The 10,650-nt window shown below is 39.8% G+C and overlaps 1 protein-coding gene across 3 annotated transcripts in view; it reads right to left on the bottom strand.

Moving 5' to 3' along the window:
• Nucleotides 1-970: 970 nt before the first annotated feature.
• The window catches only part of LOC128689132 (phosphotriesterase-related protein), a 66,572-nt gene continuing 56,892 nt past the window's right edge, over nucleotides 971-10,650 (bottom strand). For all 3 annotated transcript variants that reach the window (XM_053777258.2, XM_070087225.1, XM_070087224.1), the window contains one exon: nucleotides 971-6,794. In XM_053777258.2, coding sequence (XP_053633233.2) covers nucleotides 6,657-6,794 — 138 coding nt within the window. In that variant the 3' untranslated portion in view covers nucleotides 971-6,656. The remainder of the gene's footprint in view (nucleotides 6,795-10,650) is intronic.

The following is a 10,650-nucleotide window of genomic DNA, read 5'->3' as shown; positions in this document are numbered from 1 at the left end:
TTTTGGGAAGGGCTTCAGGGGAACTGGTTAGCTGGACTTGAGTCCTGGAAATGGGAAGTACAATGCCTGCACTTGAAAGGAGGGGTTTCGGATATTGGCAGTTTGAAGGGACATCTAAACTGTCATATCTGAGCGCTTCTGCAAAGACAGTGATTATGTATGAGTGATGGTGAAAGTGTTGAATGATGAAATTTTTTTTTATTTTTGGATCATCCTGCCTCGGTAAGAAATGGCCGTGTTAAAAAAAAAAAATCCAGAATGGTTCATGTCATTGGATAAAATCAATTTCTTTAACATTTGCAAGTAGTTTGAGGTCTAATACAAAACGAATTTCTGTTTAACATGATTCATTTGAGACAGAGAGACTGATAAGTCAGTCCACTTATTCTATCATGCAAGAACAGCCACATGTCTATAGTGTATCCAACAAAATCAGCTCTGGCTGGGTTACATGCATCTCTGGGAGGTTCCATCAGCATCACCAGCTGATGTAGGTGTAACTGAATGTAAACTTTGACAGAATTGAAAATGTCCTTTCCCTTGGATCAAACCTGCCTGCCTCTCATTCCACAGGCTCCAACTCAATCAAGTGCTCTAACAGTATCCCTTACAGGGAGGTATGTTAATGCTGGTGAGAGACTCTTAGACCAAAGAATTGGACTTTTCTACCACTCAGATCAAACCCCATTCCAAAGGGTACTGTGTAACCCCAAAATGTTGCAGACCTTGGCCTGTAAGAATATACTCAGAGATACTTTAGATTATTATTATTATAATCAAGGGGAAAGTGCTAAACCTGTAGGATTATACAGAGCCTGTAGGGGGGATGTGGAAGGTATTCAGGCTTAATTCGGGGAACTGGAGCACAGATCCAATTCCCTAGATCAAGAGCCCCTCACCAAGAGATACTTTAGAATTGCATAATTTTTAAGATATTTTTCTTTAGGTCGCTTTAAAGATAAAGGCAGAGGAAATTGTTAAAAGTTTATTAGTCAAATGTAACCCCAAACATATTCTTTACAGCTAATTAGTTATATTATGTGACCTCTAGACTGTTAAACTTCTGCCAGTCAATGAAATATTACTGCCTGAACCATTATTTGTAATACTGTTTTCATTATGCGCAACTTCAGGATTATTCTTAAAAACCTCCACCTTGACTACCTCGCATTAGTATTAAGATTAAATAAAATTGTAATACAGTTAACAACTACTATCTCGTCTAGTTTTCAGTAGTTACTATGTATTAGTATTAGTCTGCCCAAAATAGCCCAGCATGATAGTGGCTTTCTTTGTACAGTAAGGCCCCACTTTATGGCGTTCCGCTAATACGGCGATGTCAAATTATGACCAAAATTTGCTATACAGCAAGCAGTCTTCCAAATACGGCGCCCCCACCTGGTTTGTTTACATTTTCCGTGACCTCGTCTATTATGTCAGGAAACTTTCCAAAATTTCAAGTGTTTTAAAGTTACTGCATATTTAATATGTACTCTGATAATTATACTTAAATGTACCTGTACCTAAATATAATTACACACTGTGCTGGTGTGCAGATACACATTAAAATCGTTAAGTCTCTCTCTACTCATGACGCCAATAGTAGTAATAATAACCACTCTTGGGCACACTAAATGTCTTATTTTACATCAATATAGGCATTTAACTTAATCCATCTATGATATTTTCCTCAAAATTATATATGAAACCCATTACATAGCATATAAACATGATACATACACTCACAGAATAAAAATTGATGTAAATATGAGATTTGTTTACAAAGAAGCTGTGTAGGTAGAGCCGGAAGAATTACGTTTTCTCTAGTCAAATTGGGGGATACCTGTAGAAAAATATTCTTTTCATATGCCTTTACTCTATATATAGCAATTCACGACCCTTGTGGGTTTAGTGCTTTTTATAATAAATAATAATATTAATACAGGTCCCCCATCACAAATCTGGCAATCAGTTATTCGGTTCCTTCAGTTATTTGGCACTAATTTTGGCTAGCATAATTTCAAATTTCCAGGGTCGCCACACCAACCTGCTGGTACTGTTCGGTGGCACTACTTGCTGCATAAGTCATTCCAATTTCTTTTTCTCCATTCATTGTTTTAACCTGCTTACTTTTAGCCCTAGCCATGGTTCCAATGAATAAAAGAAATACTTCTCATTATGTAAAGCACCGACACAGTACATTATCCCTTAAAGATGAGGTGGCTTTGAAGCCACTGTCGGTTGTCATGAATTCAGTGTCATGAAGCAGGAGAATATGCTTTATTATTGCGCTAATATCAACACTACAGCTTATTTCCCTATCACAACTGATCTAATATGACATAAGAAACAATATAAATAACATAAAACATGTTAAATACTCCAGAATGAATAATATTTGGCATAACACCGAGCAGTTCGACGGAGGTATGAGGAGGATATGGTATACAAATACCATTCTCCTATCCCTGTCTTGGTGGCTTACATTAGAGCAAACGGAGTATAGCACAGGGCTAACTGTGATATACACTCGTACTGCACCATAAACTTGAAACAAAAAAGTTATTTTCTCTATATAGATTATCACACATAGCAGCATGTGTAGAGAAACTAGGATAACCCAAAAAAGAGTCAACGTGGCTTATTTTTAGTACCTGGCTTGGGTTAGCCATATATGATTTTTGGTAAATATTTGATTCCCAGCCAGGGTAGAAACATTAGGCGTGTTTCTTTACACCTGTTGTCTATGTTTACCCATCAGTAAATGGGTACCTGGGTGTTAGCCGACTGGTGTGGGTGTTACCCTGGGACACTGACCTAATTTTCTTGAAATACTCAGCATAACAAGCAGCTTTCTATATAGCAGTATGTCACTGATGTCAGCTAGGCCCGTATACCTTGTACATGTACGTGTAGTAAATAAAGATATTATTATTATATTATTTTCTCAGTTGTTTGTTGGGTTATCTTATTCAAACTTGGGCAATGTATGATGGAAAGATACTTCTTCATGTACACCAAAAATGAAAGAAATCAGACTATAAATAGCGGAGTTCACTTCTCAGCCATCAGCGGCCGCTTAGCGGTATATTTTTGTATGGTTGTTATGGTTATATACTCATTTTTTCGGCCTCATTTGATGGAATGAAAGATATATTACAGAAATAGATATGATTTTGATTGCTTTCATGATGAAAAGTATCTTGAAATTGCGCGCACAGTAGCGAAAATGTTCTATTCTTCAGCGAAGCTCCAGTACGGAGTCAAGAATGGCTTGACATCATTTATACAATTATTACAATAATGCAGCAGTCTGCATAACAGTAAATCTATTTTTTTGTGAAGAAAAATTCCAAATGAAAAGCAAGAATAATATTATTATAATCAAAAAGAAGCACTAAGCCACAAGGGCTAGACAGCAAGAATATAAGAGGGGCCTGTAGCCATGACTAATGAGCAGAGAAAATGTTATTTTAGTGCCAGGAATGTGTGCATTGTTTATTCTGGACCCTATTTTGAAATTGGCATCTGTTGAAATTTGTGTGAAATCAGCCAAATTGTCAATTTCTGACCACTTTATTGGGTAGTTGAAATAAGTGAATGGGCAGTTTCTTGTACTCAGTTGACAGACTAGAAGTAAATAAGTTTATTCAGGTATACACAAATACAGTTACATAGATTATCATACATAGCAGTGTATGTATAGAGAACCTAGGATAACCCAGAAAAGTCATATTATTATTATTATAATAAAAAAAGAAGCGCTAAGCCACAAGGGCTATACAGCAGAAAAGTCAGATAGTGACTTATTTCCGGTACCTGGCTTGGGCTTGCCATATATGATTTTTGGTAAATATTTTTTTTTCTCGGTTGTTTGTTGGGCTATCTCATTGAAATTTGGGCAATGTATGATGGAAAGATGCTTCTTAACGTACAACAAAAATAAAAAAAACGGACGATAAATAAGGTAGTTAACTTCTCAGCCATTAGCTGCCTCTTTGCAGTGTATTTTCGTATGGTTTTTATGGTTATATTCTCATTTTTTTGGACTCATTTGATAGAATGGAAGATATATTACAGAAATAGACATGATTTTGATTGCTTTCATGACGAAAAGTACCTTGAAATTGAGCTCAAAGTAGCGGAAATGTTCAATGAACTGTGTAAGTCAAGTTGGTTAATTTTATTGTGTGTATTCTAACCTAACCACTCTGTAATCTGGCACACTACAGGTCCCAATGATGCCGGATTTGTGATGGAGGACCTGTAATAATATTATTATTATCTTCATTCACTCTAAAAATGGTGTGTTGCTGTTTGTTTATTCTAAACTAACTTGTACAACTTGTACACAATGTAAGAGCATTTGTATTGTGAGGTAATTATTATTATAATAAAAAATATTGAGGTAAATGTTTTAGACTCTTACAAATGGACGTGAATGAACTAAAAGTACACACACATTAATACGCATTTATTTCGCCTGACCAAGTGATCGTCCACTACCTGTTCAGTTTGTGTTCTTAAATTGTCTCAACTCTGTATCTCGTTCTCTCTCTCTCGTTTACTCTTTCGTTAACTAGTTGGCTCTCATTGACGATGGCGTCTAAGGTTAGCTGTGATAAAAAGAGAAGTCGTAAGCCTCTTGCTTTAAGTGCCAAGTTAGAGGATGATGGTATGCCATTCTGATTTTATTCAATAAACTCCCTGCCACTCACCTCTCACACATTAATATTAATATTTTAAGGTAAGTAATAAGTGTACTCTGTGTGTATCTTACCTTTTATTGTGTTTATAATGCCTATTTCTATTGCTAACTTAATATAAGTTAGTGTTAACTTGTTGTCTGGCATTTATTGCATATTTTATATGAGCTCTGATGATAATACTTGTGGACCTGTGTGGTAGCCGGGTGGAGGGACAACATTACGTTTTCTCTGCTCAGCCATCAGAGAAAACGTGTATGAATCTGCGTTTGGCCCAGCCACTCCCTCACTCTGCTTTTGTTTACAATTTTCGGCATGAATTATTCATTACTTCTACCTTCATTTATGATGGCATCTAAAGGTAGTTGTTAGAAATGATTAAATTCAGTGAACAAGTTCTTCTTTCTTCTTTCAACAAACCGGCCGTATCCCACCAAGGCGGGGTGGCCCAAAAGGAAAAATGAAAGTTTCTCCTTTTACATTTAGTAATATATACAGGAGAAGGGGTTACTAGCCCCTTGCTCCCGGCATTTTAGTTGCCTCCTACAACACGCATAGCTTACGGAGGAAGAATTCTGTTCCACTTCCCCATGGAGAAGTGAACAAGTTATGTCGATATTAATAATATGGCTCTGGGCCACAGTGTAGGGAGCCGGTAGGTGTAGCCCACCTGGGCTACACCTACCGGCTACCTACACTGACTTCCTACAAATAAATACTACTCACCTCCCTTCCTATATTAAGACTACACATATTTTAAGGTAAATAATGAGTGTACTGAATGTGTATTTTACCTCTCTGGGATGTTTTAAGTATGCGCTACCTGCACCTGACTTCCTACAAATAAGTACTACTCACCTCTCTCCCTACATTATGATTACAAATACTTTAAGATAAGTAATGTTGGAGTGTGAGCAAAGTAACATTTATGAAGAGATTCAGGGAAACCGGCAGGCCGGACTTGAGTCCTGGAGATGGGAAGTACAGTGCCTGCACTCTGAAGGAGGGGTGTTAATGTTGCAGTTTAAAAACTGTAGTGTAAAGCACCCTTCTGGCAAGGCAGTGATGGAGTGAATGATGGTGAAATTTTTTTTTTTCAGGCCACCCTGCCTTGGTGGGAATCGGCCAGTGTGTTAATAATAATAAGTAATGAATTTACTGTGTATTTTACTTTGTGTGTTTTTAATGCCTGGTTCTATTACTAACTTAATATAATTTAGTGTAAACTTGTTGTCTGGCATTTATAAATGGAAAAAAATGGCGTTCTGCCTTCCGGCAATGTCTGCTTTCCAGCGACAGCCTGGAACCTAACCCGCCGTATAAGTGGGGCCCTACTGTACTTAGCAAACCAAAATTGTAATTACACATTGTAACCTTAACAAAGAAATAAACCTTTGTCTATATCTTTTACCTTTAGTAATCTGCTAAATTTTGCATTAAAATTTTAATATCTTGTACTAATTAGAATGACTAGGATTGCACAAATAAAAATATCTAAATATGAGCAATTCAATGTATACACAAACAAGTGGTTTTAAGCAAAACGTACTATTACTGGCCAAGTTTCAAACCACGAGGCTGCCTAGATGACTAGTTCAAATCTTGGCCAGTCACAGTATGTACAAGCAAAATAGTTATCCTCTTATGTTGTACACCCAATTAAAATAGTGATATATTCTGTGATAGTGCTGCAAGACCCTTTTATTATTATAATAATAATACATTTTTAAGCACTTGTACTGTAAATAAAAACATTGGATACTTAAAATATAGCAAAAGTTATTCATCAGTGTATAAAATGTCAGTACAGAAAACTTTTAAAACTGAATATAACAATAACAAGGATAGTTAAATTTAAAAAATGTTAACCTGGGATGCCTCAGAAAAATAAAAGCTAAAGAAAAACTATGACCAACAGTTTGGAACATAACCCCGGACTTCACTTGTGGATCATTTGGAGAAAGTTAACCATGTACTTGGGTTGGAGATGAGGATTTTGTTGATAGTTTCTTGACTTAGTCCACGGTCCAACATTTTTGGAACAACATTTGTAAGAATGTGACTGAAGCCATGACCACCATAAGCTTTCTGTACAAAAATATATGAAAGATTAAATCCAAAAGCAATATTTATAAAATGAATATCAAAAACATAATAAAGAGCCCCCACTGTCGGCAGAATTTGGTAAAAAAGTAATAGTACTCCATTAGGATACAATCTGTTCCATAGAAAATATTCACTTAGATAATTATTTTTTTATTTCCTTAAACCTTTTACTAGTACAGGTTGGCCATCAGTAATCGGGCACTAATTTCGGCTAGCATAATTTCAAATTTCATCAATATACAGACTCAGAAATTGTGCAGATGGTTGTAAATCCACAGCAGCAAGCCAGTGGTGGAGAAAGCAGTGATGAAAATGAAGATGTATTATTATTATAATCAAAAAGAAGCGCTAAGCCACAAGGGCTATACAGCGCTGCAGGGTAGGGAAGGAAGCAAGGGAATTGGATGGCAGGAGGGAGGGGGGATGATCAGCAGGTTACAGAAAACAGCGGGGCAGGGGATAGTACGGGGGTAGAGGGTAGCAAGAGATACAAGTAGAAAGGGCTGAAAGTATCAGAATTTGTGAAGTAAGTCAGTCGTTGTCAAAAAGTCAATAAGAGAGTCCGGATGAAAGGTGGGTCCATCAGCGAGAAGGGAAGGTAAAGAGAGAGCAGCGGGGCGAAGACGACGACAGAGGTAAATTCTGCGTGCTCGTTGATAAAGTGGGCAGTCCAACAGAATGTGGCTGACTGATAATGGAGCTTGGCAATTCTCACAGAGAGGAGCAAGACGCCTCTCCATGAGATATCCATGAGTAAGACGAGTATGGCCAATGCGAAGACGGGAGAGAGTAGTCTCCCAACCTTGACACTGGTGATAAGAAGACGGCCAGTAACCTATACTCGGTTTAATAGACTGAAGTTTGTTGCCGAGCATAGTAGACCAACGTTGTTGCCAACGGGTGTGAAGGTGGGAAGATATTACAGCAAAATAGTCCGTACATGGAATACCTCTGTAAGAAACTGGTAGGTCATGTACTGCTGACCGCGCAGCAGTGTCTGCCTGTTCATTGCCCTGTACGTCAACATGACCAGGGACCCAACAAAAAACAATATCTTTATGCTTAGTAAAGATGCGGCGTAGCCAAAGTTGGATACGGAGGACTAAGGGGTGAGGTGTATCAAATTTTTGTATAGCCTGTAAAGCACTAAGGGAGTCTGAGACAACCACAAATGATGACACAGGCATAGATGCAATACGGATAAGTGCTGTAAGGATGGCATATAATTCAGCAGTAAAAATACTAGCTGAAGATAGTAAATGCCCTTGTACGACGCTGTCCGGAAACACTGCTGCGAATCCTACGCCGTCAGAAGACTTAGAGCCATCTGTGTACACAGCAATGGCATGAGAATGAGAGTGAAAGTGGTCAAGAAAAAGAGAGCGGGAAGCGACCGTAGACAGTTGGGCTTTCGAGCAAGGGAGGGAGAAAGAACAGACTCGAACAGCTGGGACCTCCCAGGGGGGTAGGGAAAAGTGAGATGCTACATGTACATAGAAAGGTGGTAGTTGAAGAGAAGACAAGAGCGAATGAAGGCGAAGAGAGAAGGGACGGAGTAAGCAGGGGCGGCGAACAAATAAAGAATGTCTACTAATATCAGTGACCATTCTATAAATGGAAGGATTGCGGAGATCATGAGAGCGTACATAGTAGCGCAGGCAATGGGCATCACGGCGATCGGATAAGGATGGAACGTTCGCTTCTGCATAGAGGCTTTCGACAGGGGAAGAGCGAAAAGCACCAAGGCATAAACGTAATCCTTGGTGATGAATGGGGTTAAGGCTAGAGAGAGTAGCAGGAGATGCCGCTGAATAGATCTGGTCACCATAATCAAGTTTCGATAAAATAAGGGTGGAATGTAGGTGAAGGAGGGTTCGACGATCAGCTCCCCACGAAAGATGAGCAAGGGTTTTAAGAAGGTTCAGCCGGCTGTGACAAGTTGCCTTCAGAGAGGTAATGTGAGGTTTCCAGGATAACCTACGATCAAAGAGGAGGCCCAGAAACTTGACTGTATCACGTTCAGGGATACGTGAGCCATAGAGGTACAAAGGATGATCAGAGATGACAGAGCGTCTAGTGAAAGTGATTTGGTGGGTTTTAGTGCTGGAAAATTTAAACCCATGTGTGGTGGCCCAATTGGAAACACGGTCGACTGCATGCTGGAGAGAAACTGTAAGGAGGTGACAGTCAGCGCCTGCACAGGCAATAGCAAAGTCATCAACATAGAGTGATGACCAAATATTTGATGGAAGACTAGAGGCCAAATCATTAATAGCAAGGAGAAAAAGTGTTGTGCTCAGAACACATCCCTGGGGGACACCTTCAGCTTGGACAAAGTCCGGGGAGAGCACATTATTAACCCGAACACGGAAATGCCTGTCAGTTAAAAAGTTCTTAAGGAAGGATGGTAGATTGCCTCGAAGGCCTAAGGAGTGGGCTTGGGCTAAAATATTATACCTCCAAGTTGTGTCATATGCCTTCTCAAGGTCAAAAAATATGGCAATAACTGAGTGGTTATTCGCAAAGGCATTACGAACATACGTATCCAAGCGCAGTAAGGGGTCTATGGTAGAACGTCCCTTACGAAAGCCATATTGACGAGTGGAGAGACTGTTGTGTGTCTCTAAATACCACACTAAACGTCTATTTACTAGACGTTCCATTACTTTGCAAACTGCACTGGTAAGAGCAATGGGACGATAGTGGGAGGTTTCATGTCCCGTAGTGCCTGGTTTGCGGAAAGGGAGAACAATGGCGGATTTCCACAGCTGTGGAAGAACTCCTTGTGACCAAATAAGATTGTAAAGGTGTAATAGGACTGCAAGGGCTGACTGATGTAAATGTTGTAGCATACGAATATGAATGTCGTCGGGCCCAGCTGCCGATGATCGACAAGCTGAGAGTGTTGCCTCCAGTTCTTGAAGTGTAAAAGGCACATTATACTGTTCTTCTCTGAGAGAAGAAAAGTCCAAGGGTGCTAACTCTCTGGCAGACTTTGAGGAAAGAAATGAGGGGCATAGATGGAGTCCCTGAGAAATACGGACCAGATGATTGCCAATTTCATTGGCAACATCTAGTGGGTTTGCTATATCAACACCGGCAACCCGCAGAACAGGAGCCGGGTCAGGAGAATATTTACCACTCAGTTTTCGTACTTTTTTCCAGACTGCACTCATAGAGGAAGCAGAGGTGATGGTGGAGACATAATCTCGCCAGCAAGTGCGTTTAGCGTCACGGATGACACGGCGAGCGATCGCACGCTTCTGTTTAAAATCAAGGAGTCGCTCTGTGGTTCTATTGTACCGGTACCTGCCCCATGCAGCGCGTTTCAAACGTACTGCACGAGCACAAGCAGGAGACCACCAAGGCACGCATTTCTGAGAATGCCTGCTCGAAGTTTGGGGTATAGAATGAGAAGCTGCGGTGAAAACGGAGGACGAGAAGAGGTGTAAAAGCTCATCGATGGAGGACGAAGAAGGAACCTCTTTAAAAACAGTCAGGTGTGAGTAAAGGTTCCAATTTGCCCGATTAAATTGCCAGCGTGGGGTGCGAAGAGGTGGCGAATATGAAGGGGAAGTAAGAATGATTGGGAAATGATCACTGTCATGTAAGTCCGGGAGAACAGACCAAGTAAAGTCTAATGCGGCGGAGGAAGAGCAAACTGAGAGATCGATGCAAGAGAGAGTATGAGTCCGAGGATCAAAATGGGTGTGAGTACCTGTATTTAAAACATGGAGGGGGTGGGTGGCAAGAAAAGCCTCTAACTGAATTCCACGGGAATCACAGTGAGACCCTCCCCAGAGGAAATGGTGGGCATTAAAATCACCAAGTAACAGAA

The sequence above is a fragment of the Cherax quadricarinatus genome, chromosome 21 (assembly GCF_038502225.1).
Source record: "Cherax quadricarinatus isolate ZL_2023a chromosome 21, ASM3850222v1, whole genome shotgun sequence".
Classification (NCBI taxonomy): domain Eukaryota; kingdom Metazoa; phylum Arthropoda; class Malacostraca; order Decapoda; family Parastacidae; genus Cherax; species Cherax quadricarinatus.
The sequence above is the reverse complement of the archived record's forward strand: the minus strand, read 5'-3'. Positions and strand labels throughout refer to the sequence as shown.